Genomic DNA, 20,951 nt, shown 5'->3' with positions numbered 1-20,951 from the left:
ATAAGTAGATATTTATCTATTTCTGTTGAATCTTCAACTCCTTCTTCTCTACTGATTGCTTCCCTAGCATTCAGAAATGCTTTGCTGTCTCTGATCTGAAAACGAAACGAAACGAAACGAAACGAAGCTAAACTAAACTAAACTAAACTAAACTAAACTAAACTAAACTAAACTAAACTAAACTAAACTAAACTAAACAAAACAAAACAATTAAACTAAGCAAAACTAACCTAAGCTAGCCTGTGTGACACTGTTCTCTCCCACTCTCCTATTTCACTGGCCAGGATGAAGACTTTAAAAGCTGCTATTCCTTAGGGTTTGACTCAGTCCCTTCCTCCCTGAGTGATCTAACTTCCTCGCCTGCGCCCATTCTTTTAGTCTTCTAATCCATTCTCTGCCATCCAGCAGGGATTGTTATCTTCCTATTAAGTAAATCTGATTGTATTATTTCCCTTCTCAAAACCAGCTATTGCTTTGCAGGAACAAATCCAATTCCTTAGCATGTCTTCATCAACTGACTCCTCCTCTCTCACCAATTTCATCATTTATTACCACTCCTCATCCTACTACCTTCCAGGGTCCAACCTTGACTAACTGATCATTGTTTTAATGCTCCATAATTTTTCTGGCCCCTGTGTCCTTGCACGCATTATTTTCCCTGTCTGGGGAATACCTTTCCTTTCTTTTCTGTCTGATCTATCTAGAAAATTTCTACTCATCTTTCCAAATGCAGCTCTAATAGCACTTCCTTTGTGAAGCCCTCCTTAACAACTCCAGGGTAAGTTCAGTATGGATATATATAACACACACACACACACACACACACACACACACACATATACATATACATATACATACATATATATATATATACACACACACATACATATATATATACATATATATGTATATGTGTGTGTGTATATGTGTGTGTTTGTATGTATATATATAATTTATCCACATATCTCATGACTATAATCCTTTTACTTGAATATTACACTCACCAGATTACACAATCTTGGGAGACAAAAACTATGTTTATTTTGATATTCCCAGAATGTAGCACAGTCCCTGGCATATAGGGTTTATTTTTATGGAGACAGCATTAAACCTCTAGCCATTTGGTTGGTCATCTGGGAAACAATACTTTGAAAAAAATAGTTTTAATTGTATAAGCAGAAAAAAATACCATGGACTTTCCACTTTTACTTATTAATTCATTCAACAAATATTTATTGTATGACTACTATATACCAGACACTCTTTTAGGATACACAGCTGTGAACACAGTCTCTACTTTCAAAGAATTTACAATCTGGTGGGAAGATACAGATCATCAACAAGTGATCAAATAAGTGAGCAAGCTAATTTCAGGGAGTAAAAAGTATTTTGAATCAAATACAACAGGTAAGATGGTTTGGAGAGTGAATAAAGGTAAGAGGACACTTAGGTTGAATGGTCACAAGGCCACTAGCAATTTGAAGATTTTGGGACAGCAAGTGCAAAGATCCTGAGGCAGGAAAAAGTATGGCATGTTGGAAAAATAGAGAGGAGTTGAGATGTAACAATCTGGAGTGCAGTGAGTGAGGGAGAGAGTAGGGTATGAGGTCAAAGGAGTGGGCCAGAGCCAGGTCACTTAGGGGGTCTCATGGGCCATAGTAAAGTGAGCTTGTTTCTTATAAGTGTTAATAGAGATTTCATGTGGGAGAAATAATGTGATCTGTTTATGTCTTTAAAGGATTATTCTGCTATTGCATAGAAAATGAGTATTGATGGGCAGAAGTAGAAGCAAATGGATCAGTAGGAGGCTCTTATGGCAGCTCACATTGGGGATGAGGTGACTTAGATTAAGTAGTAGCAGCAGAGAAGAAGGTAGTGATAGGAAATCAGAATTCATTCTGGAGATAGGGCCAACAGGTCTCACTGAAATGGGGGTGAGGAGAAAGGAGAAATCAAGAATGACTGCAGAATTTTGCTTTGAGCTATTGGGTTGTGCCATGTGCTGAGGTGGGGGAGACTAGGGAAGGACCAGGTTTCATTCGGAATGTGTTAAATTTAATATGTCTATTACACATCAAAGTGGTAGATGAAACTGAGTTTCCTACAAACCATGCTGAGTTCTTGCTTGAAAACATTGAGTAAGCATTTGGATCTAAGAGTTTGGAACTCGGTGGAGGTATCAGAGTCAGAGGTAGAAATGTGGAATCATGCATATAATTACTCTGTAAAGTCATGAGATTCAATGGGATCAACTAGGGAGAAAGTATAAATAGAAAGAAAGGCCCAGGACTGAACACTGAGCTTTTCATTATCTAGAGCAAGGTTCAACCCGGCCCAGTGCCAAGTATGGCCCAAAGCCTGTTTTTATATAGCTTCTGGCTAAGAATATTTTTATATTTTTAAAGAGTTGTAAAAAAACAAATAAACAAACGAAAAAAAAACAACTAACAAACAAAAACCAAAAAGAATAAGAGAGTGCAGTTGTGTGTGGCCTGCAGAGCCTAAAATATTTACCACAGGAATGTGCAGTGGTAAAGCCAGCAAAGGAGGCTGAGAAAAAATGGCCAATGAGGTGGGAGGAGAGCCAAGTGAGTGGGGTGTTGGAGGAGCCAGGACAGGAGCCCCGAGTGTTTAAATAAGGAGAGACGGTTAACAATGCGAGGCTGAGAATGCTGAGGAGAGAGATGCTACATTGAGGTCACTGGTGACTTGGACAAACACAGTTTCAGTGGGACATGGATTTCCGTTTGGAGTAGGTTGAGTACTGTAGACAGCGTGGAGATAGGGGGTGGAAACAGAGACTGTAAATTACTTAGATGTTTTGCCGTGAAGCCGAGCAGAGTAATGAGGCGGAAATTAGAGAAGATATAGGCAAGGGCTTTTTTCTTTTTAATTTTTAAAAGATCGGAGCTATTAGAGCATGTCTGTATGTGACTAATAACAATCCAGTAAAGAGTAAGAACTGGGTGAAAGAGAAGACAGAGGGCATGCTTTTGGGAGCCCTACCCTGCTACTGTGTTTTCAAGGTGAGGAAGAATAAGATTCAGAGTATGGGTAGAGGGACTGGACTGTGGCAGGAAAAGGGACACTTCATTATTTACTATAGGAAGGAAGGTAGAAGTCTAGATAGAGATGCAGGTAAACAGGTAGATTTGGGAACAGAAGATGAGGGGAGTTGTCTTTGTTTCTATTTTTTTCAGTGAAGCATGAAGCATGAAGCAAATATCAGCCATGCTGATAGAACGGGAAGTAAGTTTCCCATTAGTCATGTTGGCTGCACTGATGTGGCCATGATACTTGGGTTCGCTGGGTATATGAAGTTAGAATTCTCAAGTGAGTACAGTAGGAGCATAGGTGAATATGGAAATGAGGGGTGGTTGCAAAGAATGATTATATTGATTATTTTAGCTGCTTAAGGAGGCAGGAGAGGGTATGAGAGCAATAGGATAAATAAAGTCGAAGAGGTCTCCATGTGGTTTGAGATAAGTAAGTGAGATAAGAGATGCTACGCAGGGAGAAAGGTGCTTGAAGCTGGGATTTGGGATGAGATACTGTTTTTGATGACAAAACCTAGGTATGGCCATCAGAGAGGGATAAAAGAGATGGACTGGAGGAAAAGCTTGTTGGATAGGAGTTCAAAGAGCTGGAGGTCTGAGAGCTGGTGGGCTCAGCCATCTAGATTTTGACGTCACCAAGGATAGTGTTGGGAGTAGGGATGGAGAGACAGACGGGAACTTGGTGCTGAAATAGCTAAAGAATGACATGGTGACCAGATGACTTTAAAATGACACCCTTTCAAAGATAACACAAATGAGCTAAGAGTACTTTGGTGATGGTTGAATCACTGCATTTTATTGGAAAATTTCTACTTTAAAAAGTATAACTTTTATGGATTTTCACTGCCAGTTTTATTAAACATACGACTTATGAGTAAAGAGTGAGTAGGATGAACCTAGAGTTGTACTTTCAAGAGAACTTTCTGTGATGATATCTGTGCTGTCCAATGTAGTAGCCACTAGCCACATGTGGTGATATGGAGCACCTGAACTATGGCTAATGTGATTGAAGAATTAAAAATGTAATTTTATTTCATTTCAAGTCATTTAAATTTAAATTTAACAGCTGTACATGGCTAGTGGCCACCGTACAATGAAAAAAACTAAAAAATTCAGTCACCTGGTCTTATTTTTATAATACCAGCTACCTTGATAGAATTGAATTGGATTCAATTATTCTTCTGTGACACTGAGCTGCTGTTCTAATGTGCTATCAATGCAAACCTGAACAAGTCACATGGGTTCTTACCTTTATTATATCATCAAGTTCCAAAAGGGTCAGACGAGGTGTTGTCAAAGAGTCTGAAGATGTCCTCAGGGACGTGTTCACCTTGTCCATGTGTCCTCTTATTTTGTCGTGTTGTTTCTTCAGGAAGGAACAAAGGAGAGACAAAGAGGTGGCTTTAGAGAAAGCATCAGGGAGAGTGGTCAGTATCAATTCACTGTCTTTGCATCAAGACAGATCTGGGTTTCCAGCCTAGCCCCAGCACCTGACTGCTGTACAGCTCTGGGGAATTCTGCCCACCAGATGCTCAGTTTTCTCATTTATAATGTAGAAATGACAAAAGTAAGCAATCTGGGAGCTTCAAAGCTTAGCTATGATTATTTCTTATAATGTCACCATCTCAGAGAGTTAACACTTCGGAGAGGGCCTTTGACTCTTCACGAATGTAAAGTGGGACTATCGATACAGGAACGTTGGTTCTATATTTGCAATAATAAGAAAATGAATTAATTCAAAACAAACTTTTACCGTGTGCTATCTTGGGATACAAATAGCTCATCTGGACAGAAATAATGCATATATAAAATAATATTAACATCCTTTTTGAAATTTAAAATGGTCCTGTCATCAAAGTGCAAAATTGTGATCTTGCTTCCTTCCACTCTGAGCTCATTATGTTAGATGCTCAGGAGTTTTGAAGAGGGAAATCGCCCTAGTTGCTAATGCATTTTTTGATGAATGCTTTAATTCTTACCTTCACTTTTGGGTTCTAGAGGCAAGGATGTTATGATTCTGAAGAAATATTATGGAGCTTCGAATGAGTTCAAGAGTTTGAGAGCAGCATAGAATAAAACAGTAAGAGGAAAAAGTAAAAGACTCATTTTATCATCTGAGTGAAAAATGAATTGAAATTACTTGAGAAATGGTAATTTAAATTGGAGTTGAAATCCGTAAGTTATGGTATAATCTAGGCTATCATAGAAATAATTATAAGAGCCTAGATATAAAAGGACATACATTAAGACTTTCTAAGCTCATCTTAATGTCTTTCTTACTTCCTGCAGTCTTTCCTGATTTAGTGGAAAGGAAGATGGAACTCTTCTTCTCTAAATACATTGCTACAGGGAAAGGTAAAGGTCTAGGGACAGAAAAGAATCCTATTTGAATATCCTCTTAATGCAAGAACATTAAAAAACCAATTTCCCCTCAATATCCATCAAGCTTAATACTGTGTGACTACCTGAGATTAATTATTCTTATCTCCACAAGGAAAAGTAGTTATCTAGCTCTGCACTATTTTAAAGTTTATAAGGAAGGGAGGTGAAAAAGTTTGGTTATTATTTAGCTCTCTCAAAGCAATTTCCTTTTTACAGAGTCTGAGACCCTAGACTCTGACCCCATCTGGAAGCCCCTGAATCTGGGTTGCCTTAAGGGAACAGTGGTAACATCTTGAAGTCACAGCCAGACTTCAAAGCTGTGTGCTAACAGCCCTGCATGATAAGTTCATTTGCAGTAGTTGGAAAATAATATGCTTCATGTTAAAGGGTTTCTCCCACTTATCATATATTGCATTAGAAGAATGAATAAAATTAGCTTTGAAACGAATAAAGATATTCCCACAAGAAGATGGTCAATTTGACCAAAAAGTTTTGGAAACTGATAATTATGAAGATGACGTAATTAGCACTATTCTGTATGCTTCAGTATCCATTTCACATATGCCAAAAAAAAAAAAAAAAAAATTTCTGATCCTTAAAAAAAAATGATAGAAACAGTCTTGGGAAGGCACAGCTTTGGCTTGTGAGAATCTCTACACAGTGCTTTTAAAGAAATGCAAATTAAAGCCACAATGAGATACCACCGCACACCTGTAAGAATGGCTATTTTTAACAAGACAAGTATTAACAAGTGTTGGAGAGGTCATAGATAAAAAGGAATCCTCATATACTGCTGGTGGGAATGCAAATTGGTACAGCCACTATAGAAAACAGTATGGAGGTTCTTCAAAAAATTAAGAATAAAACTACTGTATGATCCAGCAATCCCTCTTCTGGGTATCTACCCGAAAAACTTGAAAACATTTATTCATAAAGATATATGTGCCTCTATGTTCATTGCAGCATTATTTGTGGTGGCCGACACATGGAAGCGGCTTTTGATGAATGACTGAATAAGATGTGGTACATATAAACAATGGAATACGACTCAGTCATAAGAAAAGATAAAATACTACCATCTGCAACGACATGGATAGATCTTAAGACTATCATGCTAAGTGAAATAAGTCAGACAGAAAAAGTCAAGAACCAATGATTTTACTCATATGTGGGATATAAAATGAAAAGTGACAAGTGAATTATCAAGACAAACAAAAACTCAGTATGGTGGTTAGCAGAGGGAAAGCGGGGTGGGAGTGAGGTAGAAAAAGGTAAAGGGGGTCAAATATATGGTTATGGAAGGAAACTTGACTCTGGGTGGTAAATGCACAATATACAAATGATATAAAATTAAACACTTGAAACCAACATAATTTTATTGACCAATGTCACCTCAATAAATTCAATAAAATTTTCAAAAAGTATTTAACCTACTTTTGTAATATAGAATCCTACATTCATCTGATAAAGATTTTTATTATTCTGTTACCCTTTGGGGTTGGGAGCAGAATAGTGAAATAAATATGTACTTATTAGTTGTGTGGCTACTATTGGAACACATCAAAATGATTAAACTATGTGCTTATTTTTGTTTTGTATAAAGATTGGAATTTTAGTGTTCTTTTCTAAGGCATGCTGTAGGTCTAACAGTAAAATGTAAAATTAAAACACTTAAATCGAGTTGTGGACACAGATCCATTAACAGATGGTCACAGACAGAAGGAGATGAGCACAAAGCATACTATGGGATTGCTAGAGAGGAGAACTTGCTAATCAGGAATGGTGAGGTAGGCCTCCTGGAGGAGGAGATACCTGGGGTTATCCAGGTGAAGGAGAAAAAAAGTCTGCTTTTCAGGCAGATGGGAAGACCAGTAGTGTGATATTGTCTGAACTGAATGTGCAAAGCAGGGAAAAGCAGGGGTGAGGCTGAGGAGGCTGGCAGGGCCCATCAGAGAGGGTCCCACATGCCATGGGAAACAACATAGATGATCCTATACGACAATGTCTTTCAAATGTTTTTAACCATGACCCACGGTAAAAAAAACAAAACAAAACGCATTTTATGTTGCAATCCAGTACGCATACATAATTAAAGCAAAAATGTGATGAAATCATACCTTCCTATAGGTGATGTACTTTGATATTTTCAATTCTATTTTACTTCCTTTTTACTTTTTCTTTTTTTAAAAATGCTGGTTACAACCCTCACAACTTATTTTATAATTCACTAAATGATTGACAAGCTATAGTGTCAAAGGCTCTGCTATAGGTCATAAGGAGAAAATGAAGACTTTAAATATGAGCAAAAGGTAAATGTCAGTTATTTATGTGGGCCACTCTGGCAGGGTAGGGAGGGTGAATTGGAAGGGAGCAAGAACAGAAGAGAGAGAGGAGGAAGCTATTGTGGTTGAAAATGAAGGCCCAAACTAGGGGTTATAGAGAAATAGAAAAGAGGAAAGAGAGCTACAAATATTCCAATAGTAAAATTGGCAGGATCCTGTGGTTGACTAAATGTGGGGGTGGGCAAGAGGAAAAATTCAAGGATAAGGACGAGTCTCAGTAACTCTCTTGAAATCTGCTTGAAGAAATTATTTTATTTTACACTTCTAAATTGTTGTGTAACGTAAGTATGCATTTGTTTAACAAAGAATGCTTTCCTGGTCATTATTCTTCTAAAAAATATTGACTAAGGAATTGATCCTATTAGAAAGTGATAAGTGTAATTCATTTTTATTTAGGACATTTTACGACGACTTACTGAGATGTAGCAATGTAGGGTAGAGAGCCTGGTTTTAGTTGGTTTTGCCAACAATAAAAATAAACATAACTGAATTAATGCATTGGCTCATAGTTATTTCTTATTTTTTCACTCTAATATTTATCAATATGCCCAAAGATGCACCTGCCTTCCTATCACATGACCCTTCTCTATGGCGGTGGTTGCGAGTGCATGCATCGCTCGAAGCAGACATGTGAGCACCAGCAGTTCTCAGCCCTCTAGGTGTGGGCATGCACAAATCTTGGCTCCATAGGGATGACTGCCTTTGCAATCTACGGCCACGTCTGGGATTTTCCTCAACTGTTTGTATTTGTATGACCTTGCCCTGAATTAGACTCCCTATCTCTGCAGCTGCTGACCAGCCAGGCTGGTGAGATTTACTCATTATGCCTTTCCGAAAATTACGCATATCCTTTCAGGAACATGGTTTTGGGTTCCTTTGGTGTTCTAGTGCTCTCAGTATAAAAAAAGGCAGGCATAAGAATAGTGTAATGCTTACTCATTTGCAAAAGCAACACATCCACACATGCGGTCACAAGCACTGAGAACAACTGCATTCTTATCAATGCAAAAGCTAAACAATTCTAATGGTTTCAACTTGATTTTGGGTGCACACATTTACATTAGCAAATTACAGTGGCAAAAAATGTACACATACTTAAAACATATGAATATTTAAAAATTGTATACCAACTGTCTCTTCTTTGTATAACTTAAATGCTTGAAGCGCATTTTCAGTTAGAGTATCTACTGTACCTCGTGGTCCCGTTGCCTGGCTGCTGTGGCTCTGTTCATGTCTTCCGCATCCCTGACGTGGTCAAGGGCCTGGTCAAGTGATTCCTGGAGGTCTGACAACTTAGCATTGTAATCGTCCAGCTGCTCCAGGACGACAGGAAACAAAGAGCGAGTATCATTGTATAGTCTCTGCCAGCTCTCAGCCTGGTTCAACACTGGGAAGAAACAGACACAGAAACTCAGTCGGGGCTTCTCCCATCTTTTCTCATTCCATCAGCATTTAGCAGAGATGCAAACGTGTCAGGCTATGCCTTTTTTAGCAATAGAGAGTCAAGTTGTTGTTCACAAACAATAGCCTATGTTTTATATTTGAAGTAAAAAAAAAATACTATTTTGTAGGGCTTCAGAACTCCTGATGGCAGTCAGCCAAAAGAAGGACTTGATTAACTTTCTTATTAAGATTATGTTTTGTGTGGAAACCATATCATTATACTATGTCGATTATTAGCCAGATTATTATACTAATTTTACCATATAAAGAGGATTTAAATATATTATAGTTTTATTATTAAAAATAACCAAAAGGATATTGTCTGTTACTGACAAATAATGTCCACACCATTCATTGTCTGTATTCTCTCCAGGCAACTGCTTTTAGTTAGGTTCTTTTAGGTCAAACCTGAATTATTATTTTGGGTGGAAAGATTTAAATGGCAATAGTACATTCTTAAAGTTTGTATATGTCTTAGTTGTCTGATCGAAGTTAGATACATTGACTATGTGTCTTAATTCTGTATTTCCTCCAGGGAATACCAATCTGTCTTGTTCAGATTTTGTATTTTCTTACATCACTGAGCAAAAGATACAAGTTAATGGCTGAGTAAAGGAAGTGGTTGAAAATGCATTCACCAGGTGGAAGGTGGCTAGGTAGATGTGGTTGGTCCCACTTCCCCAAGGCAGTGTTGTTAGATTCCAAAATAGTCAAGCAGCATGGAAGCATTTGGCTGTGATATTAAAGCTCCAGACTTCTTGACTGCTGGCCTCATTCTGACTCAGAAATAGGGCCAGAGATTATTCCTTGGTTCTTACTGTTTCTATGACTTTATATGTTTGCTATTATAAATGCCTTTAAGTCAAGAATATTCCTCTTTTTGAATGTTCGCATTAATTCTTAGCAGAAATCGATAGTGACAATCGCAAGAAAATGATCTATGGGAGGTGTTCCTAACCCTTTTTACGTCACGGGCCCTTTTGTAAATCTAGTAAAACTCTCAGACCCTTTTATTATAATGTGTTTAAAATGCATAGAATAATATACATAAAATTAAAAAGGAGACCAATATATTAAAAACAAATTGGTAATATAATAATATATGTTATTTATTAGTGCATTAAACAATAAGACTTAAAGATGAGACTAATTACTATAATTTCGAATTACTGATGAACTTAATGTTTTAAGATAACAGCAACAGCTAAAATATGATATGCAAACCAATGGCTTCTTTTGTTGACTGTGTAGATTAAAATGACCATAACTATTTTGCAGCTCTTCCCATTGACAGTGGAGTCTATTTCCTCGTGCCTTGAATCAGGGCTGGTCTTGACCAAGACAATGGATATGACATTGTTGAGCTCTAAGGCTGGGATTTGAGAAACCTTACACTTTCCATGGCTGCACTCTTGGAAGGCAGCCACCAATTGAACAAGCCTTGGCTAGTTTCCTTGAGAGTAAGACATGGAGGGAGAGGCCTGACCATCTCAGCTAAGGCCTCAGACATGTGAGTGAGCTCAACCATGCCACATGGAGCAGAGAGATGAGCTGTCTGGGTTGAGTCCAGTCCAGATTACCAACCCATATTATCATGAGCAAAAAAAAAAAAAAAGTTTATCATTTTAACTGAATATGTTTGGGTGGATTGTTAGGTAGTAATTGATAGCTGATACAGGGACCAACTCAAGGTTTGCTAAATACTACTGTGATTTGATGTCTACAGGCATCATTAAAGGAAATGTTAAATTTCCATTGAGGTTAAAAATCATCGAAAGTCATTCATAGACCTGAGAACATGAATGTTACTGGGCTTGTAGCTTTACTGGCTTCTCAATATAATTTCCTTTACTGTAATCATGGGACTTCGTTCCCGTGAGCCTTCCACTCCCTGTTTTATATGTTTTCACAAAGCTAAGTCCTTATTTCTTCTGCTCAGAAGTAAAAGTTTTACATATTCCTTGTGGAATCTCAGCTGTTTCAAAAGCTCAAGGTTGGGCCTCGATCTAAAAATCTTGGTCATATAGTCAAGTTATGCTGAATGATTCCCCGAGGCCACATATAAGTTCTACATATCTCTGAATATTGGGAATTGGTTGCTTTGACCAAATGTTGCCCTGTGACTTGGTGTCTGCTTCTGGACCCACAAAGAAAACAGACATGTGCTGGGCTCTATGAGTTGAATACACCTACGTTCATGGGCTTCATCTGCCTCTTCATCCACGAGCTCTCGTTGAATGAGGAATGGTTGACGGCGTCTAATCTCCTCAAGCATCTTCTGGGCCAACTCCAGCTTCTCAGAGATTTCCTCAGAGCTAAGTTCCTGCTCCTTCCCATAATAGAGCATCTTGTCGTTGATCTCTGAAAGGAAGGAAATGATAAGAGAAGATAGCTGAGAGAGGTGACTGGGCATTTTACAGTGATGCCATTGAAAACGTGGGTGAGTGAGGGCAAAGGGCAGTGCTGCTCCTAAAACAGAAAGAAAGACTCCCCAAAAGACAGCATACTGATATTCACACTGCAAATACTGATGCCGGCATTTGAGTTTATCATCTATTCCAGGGAAAGTAAAATCTGATGAAATTATTCTTCTTTGCTTTCCTTTTGGTGTCTTCAGAATGGGAATGGGATTGATACAAAGCCTGCCCTGATTTTAACTGTGCCTGGTTTGTACAGTGATTCAAAAACATTAATTTTTAAGGCACACAAATCTGGGGCCTTTGATCAAACTTTTACATAAAATTCAAAACTTAGAGAAAATGTTCTGAAGTATCTCCTGTCATATGCAGGATGCACTGAGATAGTAATTGTATTTTAGCCAAGGATTTACTGAAGCTCTAAGCCAAAATGAGAGTGTATCTATAATTGTTCAAGTGAGACTTTCAAATTATTCTACATACTAGATATAAACATTTTTAAGTTTTTTTTCTCATTAATATATACATTTTTTGCAATTGCTACTTGCCTTCTATAGTATGACTGCTTGTGAAGATTGTGCCACTTTGACTCTGGGTCATTTTCATCTTATGTCCATAAGTGGAATGGAGAATTTTAGAGCTGGAGAGACTGCTGAGGCTCAGGGGGATTCAACGAGTTGTCTAAATACTAGCAGAGCTGAGTAGTTCTCTGATTTTCTCTGCCTACTACATATAATCAGATAAAAGTTATGTAATTGTCACTGCGGCCTATGGCAGCTCTGGGAGGAAGAATTTTATCTTCTTGGTGTAAATGAAATTGTGTGTCTGTGGTTTACTATGATCTATGCGGTTGGCCAGACAAGATGGGTAAACAAACACTGGTGTCACATAAATCATACCAAATAAGGGTTTGTATTTTATATAGCTAATAGCTTGAAGGTCACCAGCAGTTATTTTAGAAATGGTTGGGAATAAGGAATGACAAGCTATTGGTGTTGTTCCCGAATTGTGAAAGAAAGGAGATAAATGAGGGAAGAGGTTTTTAATGCTATAAATAAGTTACAGGGACACTCAGACTGGCTAAAAAATCCTACAAACTTATGAAGAAATTAAACATTCACTTTTCAAGTAAAGTCTAAAATGCTAACTTTTGAAGTAAACTAAACATAGATTTTTGTTTCCTTTAGAACTAGCACTTGCAAGGCTAAATTCTTTGGCATTTAGATGCAAATATTATATCTAAAGTTTTGGCCTGTTTTATTTTATCCATGTCTGGTATAGATTAGAAAAAGTAAATGTAGACAATGACATTTTTGCCTTTGGTCTTCAGAGACTGTTTATACATTATTACAAAAAGGTAAAAACTAATGGAAATTATTGTTTTCCATACAGGGTTTTTGCATCCCCCCCCCCCAAACTTTTCCTATACTTAAAATGTCAAATAAGAAGGTTTAGATTCTTTTCTAATGAAACACTTTAGAATCAAAATTTGAGTAACAACAGAAAAACGAATTATTTTCTCTGAATGGTTTACTAGGATTCTGGCTTTATTTGCTGCATAGAGGGATATTTATTTCTTAATTAAATGAGGTCAGCTAATCTAGGTTCGATCTTACTTTTTAAACAAATCAATAGTAACTCTAAATGTTATAGGAAAAGAATATTTTATTGGAGATGCAAAAGTGTACAATGATGAGGCTGGGAGAAAGAAATGTTTCGAATGTATGCCATTTGTTTTTATTGTGCGTTATAGGCACCGAAGGAAATATAGCAAATGATTAATCTTGGTTTGGTATATCTCTTTTCTTGGAATATGCTCCCTATACCTCAGTATAATGATACGAAGCTCCCACTGTGGGTCCTTATACTGGCATTGTGCCCTGAGATGCACTTGGTGCTGTCATCCAGCTCTTAATATATAGAATAATAAAAACTATGGAAAGACATACATACTGTATCTTAGCAGATTGTAACCTAAGGAATTTATCTTTGAACAAACAAAATGACCGGTTTTTTGCTGGTAAATGAAGGTTGGTTTTCAACATGCTATTAAGATAGATTTTAGAATGCAGCCTACACTTACCAGAGGTTAGAGCACAAATAAGTAAACTTTCAAGGGGGAAGGTCAAATCAGTCACAATGCTTTAGGGCAAAGAAATCTCACACACCCCCTCCCTGCTTTTCTTTTCTTCTGGATTGGGGACCAGAGCAAGTTGCCCGTCTGTGTCCTGGGAAAGAGCATCATAGAGGAACTCAGGATGATTTGGATTAGCAGACAGTTCACTGCCACTCTAAACTAAACGCAGTGTTTTCATTGTAAATAATTGAGAAAAACATGATTTCTATTTACCTCTTGAATTTTAGAGACACCATAGCATGCAATTTTCTCTGTTGGAAAGGTATTTTGGCATTCCACTTCTGTGAAAGGCCTGGAAAGGGAGTGTTTCTGTACATTTATTCTTGAAAGTCAACAGATCATAAGTAGAGATGAGTGCTCAGAAATCCCAGATAAACAAACTTGAAATGTCAACCTTATATAAGTTCAAACCTATAACACTCTCAGGACAGTTCCTGGCACATCGTAAGCACTAACAGCAGCTATTAGTTTTTACTGTTGTTAATAACAGGAATGCTCCCTTGACAGTAAGCTGAACCAGAAGAGAATATATTTACCTTGGATTTTATCCCTCATGTCGTGGGCTTGCTCTACAAGCTGAGTTGCGTGGTTAATAGTGTCCATGCTTTCCTTCTGAACCAGCTGGCTCTTTCTTGAGGCTTGACTTTCCTATAAATAATCCACATAAACACCAGATTAAATTTATGAGAAGGGAATATTGTGTATATGTATATGCGGGTATAATGTAGTCCATAAACATAAATTTCCCTGGTATGTGAAAGTTCTATAACATATAAAATATCTCAGAAACCATGAATGAAGGCTGATGTGATGACCAGCTTTAGGATTACAGAAAGCTATAAAATCAGATGCCATTCCTATGCCATCAGTCACAGTTCAATCCAACAAACTGCCTTGCACAGGTAATTTACAGTTTGAATTTTTACTGTATCTCAAGATGCCAGACTAGGAAATTATCCATGTCTGCTGATCAGTTTAACATTGTGCTGACTAACGAGCTTAAAGCTTTAAAGAGAAAATTGTTGAGAAAGTAGGCAGATCTTGAAATGCCGCATGTGTCGGGTAGCTCCTGGGTGGTCCAACCACTGCTGTAACTGAATTACCACAGGGATTGAAAAGATTATACTCACTGGGCTAAATGCTGTTTCCAGTGTTGCACTCCAGATTTCCATCAACATCGATGTCACTTATGTACAAATAACCACTGAAGCAGATTTGGCTCAGAGTGAATAGAACTCTTTTCTGAGAAGCCGACTCCATCCTCTCAACTTGGGAGCTTCTGTTTTAGCGCACCCGCATAGTGTATGTCAACTTGAAGTCCCAACTCAATATGTCAACGTGAAGTCCCAACTCAAATGTGGCTTCTGAAGAAAGGATGTGTGTGGGCGCATGTGTACATGTGTATTTCTGTGTGTGTGTAAGGACAGAAGCAGAGCTAAGAAATGTTTCAGGGCCAGGACACTGGCCTATATACACGGCATGGGGGATGTACTTCCTTTTGGCATTAGAAAGACTGACTCCTGGGTTATATTTAAGAGGAGGAGAATTTCTTCAGTCTGGCATTTGTTAGATGCCTACTTGCCTTATCTGGTGCTTTTTTTGGTTCAGCTCTGTCACAAAGTGCTGCAGTACCCAAGCGGACTGCAAGGCAATTTGCCCCACAGAGTACTGGTACACCACTGCACAGTTTCCCTAGGACAGGGGAGTGGCCGTTTCAAACTTCTCTTTTTTCATCCAATTTTCTAACTGAGAGATTTTACCTGGAATGTTTTTATACTTCCCAGGCATAACCTAAGCAAGTGGCCCTTAGTCAAGGAAGAGAATGCAGAAATGGTATCATAGCAAACACAAGCCCCAAAGGCTTTCTATCAGGCAAGTCTGAAATCCCCTCCATATAAAGGTCCCTGTGCAGGAGTAATGCAGCCATCAGTCCCCTTCCCTAAACAGTGGGTTCTCTGAATGGACATTGCATTTTGAATCATTGTACTCCTTTGTCCAATTCCTGTCTTCCTCTTGGCTTGTTCTAATGCTTTCCAGAAACACAAAATTCGCGATTATTTTAAAATAAGATGACGCAGAAAATAAGATGAATCTTATTACTAATGTCAACCCTTTCTGCTTTAAAAAAATATGGACACCATTTAAAACACTCAAAAAATTTAACAAGTTGATTTTTGAACTAGTGTAAATTGTTATATTTGCAAAGCACAACATATGTTTTTGACTTTGCCTTCACTGTTCAAGGGAAAGGTTATTGTTATTATTGTGTTCATTTAACTTATTTCTCGATATGGAAACTGAATTGAAGCAATGAAAGACAGCTGGAGGATATCATATCTCTAATAAAACCTCTTCTTTTTGACAAACACTAGAGGGCACTTATTTATATTTAACAAAGAGTGGCAAAGAGGAACATTCATTCCATTAAATAGCAAAATTACTGGCTAAAATATGTAGTAATACCTTATGTGACTGCTTTATTTTTTCTGTAACTTTGCTTATAGAAGGAAACTAATGATATGGGCACAGAGTGAAACAGGTGCACCTTGCTTTATAAAAAGTTGAAATAAAAAAATTATTTCACAACTATAAAACAGTTGATGGTTTATATTACAAATGAAATAATCATTTACTCATCTAAACAGTGAATTCTCTTCAAACACATTCGATATAAAAAGTAGCAAGATTTTTTTTTGTAGTGCAGTGCATAAAGAATAACGCATCTAGAATACTAATTTTTTAAAAAATCAACCAGATTAAGTAAGGATGATAATCAATATCTAGGGCAATCGTATATTTTATTGTTTAAACTAGGAGACTTTTGAGAGTGAAAGAAGGAATTTTTAAAAATAACTCTGGGAGACAAGCACAAATAGGGACAGTCTTAGACAAAATAATAGTAGGAATATTAGTGTCTCATTTCAGAATCTGAACAGTGATGTGGATTTACCTACTTCCTAAATATTAACGACTTCGAAATAACTTTCCAGCCTTGATCTCTTCTCTGAGCTACACACTCAAATCTCTAACTGCCCGCTGGGCATCCAGATACCTCATCCTTAAGATGTCCAGAGTAATCAATTCTATGTTTTCAGTCTTAGTCATCTATTTCTCGAAGTCAGAGTTTTCCTCCTTGTTATTCCTCGTATACAATTGATCCTCAAATTGTTTTTATTCCACTCGCCATCTGTCTTTCTTCCTATTCCCCAGTACCACAGTCTCAGTTGACTTCTGTTTGTACAGAGTCTTTTCAAATGAAGACAAGGTAGTGATCAACCGCTCTTGTTTAGAATACTGTGTCAGTCTCCTAACTGGCATCCCTATCTTCAGAGTCTTTACCCACCAATCAATCATCCCTACTGAGGAATGTTGCTGAAATTTAAATCCGATCAATTCACTGTTCTAGGTAAATGCTTCCATGTCTTCCAAAGTCCACAGGATGAAATTCACATATTCCTGGCATAGCAGTCAAGGTTCTTCATGATCTGACCTCTAAGAACTTCTTCAGCATTATCTCCCACTCCTTGCCTTACAATTAATCTTCTGTAAGGCCAAGGCCAAAATTCTTCTAGTCACAAGAACATACCATGTTACTTCACATCTTTCTGCTCTGTGGTAGAAAGTAGCTTGAAAGTACATGATAAACTCCTAGTCATTCTTCAGTGCAAAAGTCAATGCTCATCTTCTCTGAAAAGCCTTCCCTGCTGAAAGAGTTAATTATTTCCTTAGAATTATCTTCCTCTAACCTGTACCATGCTCTGTTTGAATGCGTGTTATAATTTTTTTATATGTATGTTTCCCTTACTAGACTGTGAATTCCTTGAGAGCAGAGGTCTTATTATATTCATTTCAGTATCCCCTAGCATCCAGCGCAACAACTGTAATATATCAGGTCTTAAGCAATTTTTATTTTTGGTCCTGCTTTTTTGTCAGGATGAGAAATGAGGTCCAGGTGCTTCTGATGTGTGGAGGCAAACTATTTTCCTTCCAGTCTTAAAGATCTCTTTGCATGTGTTTATATGTAGGGGGCTTTTGCTGTGGCTGAAAGAGTAGGGGGGAGATGGAAGAGATGTAGATGTAGAGGGGATAGTGTAGGACCTTCTTGAGCCAGCCTTTGGAGACTGGGCTCTGTGACTTGATGCTCTGCAATGTATCTTCAAGCACCAGATGGCAAGGAGCAGCACTGAGACTGGGTAAGAGCCCCCATTTTCACTTTTGCTTATAGCCTAGCACCACTCTGACTTTATTTTTTTTATTATTTCATTATTATTATTTATGCCTACAGCACCTGGTCTTCCTAGGTGGTCTCCCATCCAAGTACTAACCAGGCCCGACCCTGCTTAGCTTCTAAGACCAGACATTGGGCTTGTTCAGGGTGGCATGGTTGTAGACCATGGACCGTGGCTCCACTGGGGCGCGAACCCAGGACCTTCTGCATGTAAAACAGATGTGTTAACTGCTACACTATGGAACCACGTCACACTCTTGACTTTAGCATGGTGACTTTGGGAACATGGGAAAGAGGGGTCTTGCCATAGTCCTTGGCATTTTTATTACAGATATGATCAGCAGTCATAAAAGAGAGGCCCCTTTGAGCAGTGACTGTGAACACTTATGAAATGCATAAGTATCCTATAGGGGTTCCCAGAAATAGGAGGTGGGAAAGGGCTATAAAATTTCCTGAAAGGAAATGGAGGACTTAGATATGGAGGTTGGGACAAAATCAATAACTTCAGATTAATGTAAATTGTGAGATTTGGGTCACTTGAGATTCATGTGACAGATAATTTGCATACAAAGGTATTTTCAAGTTCAAGAGGCAACATTACTGTAATTTTTATCCCTGTGGGAAACTACAATAAAACCCTTCACTCTATTTAAGGCCAAACATTAGTAACTTTTTGATAGAAGGCTTTCTAAGACAAAGATTTTCTTAAATCCTTCTAAGAATCAATCATGGACTTTTCTAGACCAAAGGCTAGAAGGATGTTTGAGAAGTCCTCAAGGCCAGCTCTGAACATTTATTTTGAAAAGTTTCAACAGGTTCTTGCAACATCACAACTGTTGTCATACTCAGAAGAATGTTATTTTCAGTAAGAATCAATGGAAACACCTGGGTGAATGTTCTGATAGCTTTATCATCATCCTCCTGCTTTTGGTGTGTTCTTGTTGCCCAGGAGTCTCTTCTACTGGGATGTTACTTTCCAGCTTGCATTATTTCCTCCCTATGAAAGCCTGCATTTAATTTATATCAAAAAAGGGAAAACTGTACAACAAAATGATCAGTAACTCTGTGTCTGAGCTGTGGGAGAAACTAATCTTAGTGAAAACATTTCTTCAAGAATTGAGACACTTTTGGTAAGTTCCATGACACTGAAATGAAACAACAATGAGGTTTTTTTTACAAAGATTTCTTTCTTGGTATCTCCTTTGAAACAAGAAATCTCACTGCTCGTCAAATGCTTGTGGTTGGATTACTATGTGCCATTGCGCAGTACGAAGGACACAATTTTCATATACATTTCAAAGTAGGTGAATCTTTCAAGGGTTCAATTAGAGTAATTTATAGTTTTAGAAGCTTAATCTCTTAAAAGTTTAAGGGCTCCAAGGTCAAAAGAGATTATCAGGGTTATTTTAACCTTTATTTATGTAAAAAATGAGAATTGTTTTTGAAAAGAACTTTAGTTTATAATGTCAAACACCAGTATTGGAAAGCAGAAATTCCAGATTACTCTGGGAAGCACTGGTGGAGCACAACCAGGAAAAAAACATGTGTTAAACATCTTGATATGTTAAATATGGTGCCTTGTGGTTTAGTTATATATATTTTTATTAGTACAGAATTAGTACAGTCTCTCATATTGACTCTTGCTTGAGTTTTAATATTTTTCTAGTTAATTTGTGAGCGTTTTTACAAGTTGTTTTTCTCTCCATAATTTTCTTAGTCTAGTTGACTTTTTAATTTTAGTTGTTTTCCAGGGTATTTGAAATTTTATCTTGTCAAATCTATTATTTCTTTTTATTGTAATTCCTCACGTTGTATTTAAGCGTATTGTTATTTCCTTTCACGGTTTAATAATCACTAAGTTCTGTTTTCTTGTGAATTTGAAATTCAAACTCAAAGTCTTTAATCTGTCTGGAATTTTATTTTAGTATATGGTATAAGGTGAGGGTCAAAAGTAATTTTTTTTTCCTGCCAAATCGCAAAATTGCTTTCTCAGCACAATTCTTATTCTTTCCTTTCATTATTTAATGCATCCTTAGTAAATATAAGTTTTATATTCTACATAATAAAGCTTATTTCTGGATATTCTATAGCTCTTAGCCATAAAATGCTGAGGCAAACAGCTGGATGACTACCCTAATTGGAACATATATCGGCCATATTAAACAGCAGCAAACACAATGAAAATTACCCATAAATACAGTTTTTCAAGGAAACCAATCAAATGAGAAGAAACAGTAGAGACTGAGTATATATATATTTTTTCTACAGGTCTTCCTTTGATTTATTTTAAGGTACTTGGGTCACTGTATTTTTTCTGTGCTATGTTAAGCCTCAGTTGTTTGTGATTAGGTCGGTTCATACCAGCTAAGTCCTTTCTCTGAAGGCAGTTCCAGAAACTGAATACATACCCTTTCAGCTAATTCGTCCACATCAGAAAGAAGGCTTTTCATTGTATTCTCAGCATTGTTGATTTGTATCTTTCTCAGGACATACTGGTTTTCTCTTTCTGATAATTTTGTCTGTGAAAAAAAAAATATTTTGAAAACAATCAGTAGATGTGCACACTAGGTTTGTAAAAATATACAAAAAACTCTTCCAGTGTAAGAGGACTCAGAGTTGAATGTTAGTCTCTGTTCCCAAACTAGTGGGGTCCTTAGGCTGCTGTAGGCTACTGTGAAAATTGGGGTCTGTATGAGGTTTCCGAAGGCCCTGGAGGCTAAAATTATGTGAGCTCTGCCCATCAGGCAGAGACCCTGGCCTGGGGTGTACTGGCCATGGGGAACTGGCACTTTTTTCTAATTTGCACAAAGGCACAACATAGACTGGTGGTAGCCTTGAGTGTCTGAGTTTTAAAATGTCAATTTTGGAAAGTCTTCGAGGAAATGATCAACCCACCCAGATCAACCTAAATGGAGTTTAGAAATTTATTTGTTTGTTTGTTTGTTT

The 20,951-nt window shown here is 37.5% G+C and overlaps 1 protein-coding gene and 1 pseudogene across 1 annotated transcript in view; both read right to left on the bottom strand.

The window, feature by feature from the left end:
* LAMA4 (laminin subunit alpha 4) overlaps positions 1-20,951 on the bottom strand; it is a 135,571-nt gene that overhangs the window by 50,011 nt on the left and 64,609 nt on the right. Inside the window, exons 9-12 of the mRNA XM_023533378.1 lie at positions 14,314-14,425; positions 11,417-11,584; positions 8,974-9,167; positions 4,306-4,422 (exon numbers count right to left, since the gene is read on the bottom strand). Coding sequence (XP_023389146.1) covers positions 4,306-4,422; positions 8,974-9,167; positions 11,417-11,584; positions 14,314-14,425 — 591 coding nt within the window. The remainder of the gene's footprint in view (positions 1-4,305; positions 4,423-8,973; positions 9,168-11,416; positions 11,585-14,313; positions 14,426-20,951) is intronic.
* Positions 18,054-18,169, bottom strand: LOC111742823 (annotated as a pseudogene).

Source organism: Pteropus vampyrus, unplaced genomic scaffold (assembly GCF_000151845.1).
Source record: "Pteropus vampyrus isolate Shadow unplaced genomic scaffold, Pvam_2.0 Scaffold101, whole genome shotgun sequence".
Taxonomy (NCBI): domain Eukaryota; kingdom Metazoa; phylum Chordata; class Mammalia; order Chiroptera; family Pteropodidae; genus Pteropus; species Pteropus vampyrus.
The sequence above is the reverse complement of the archived record's forward strand: the minus strand, read 5'-3'. Positions and strand labels throughout refer to the sequence as shown.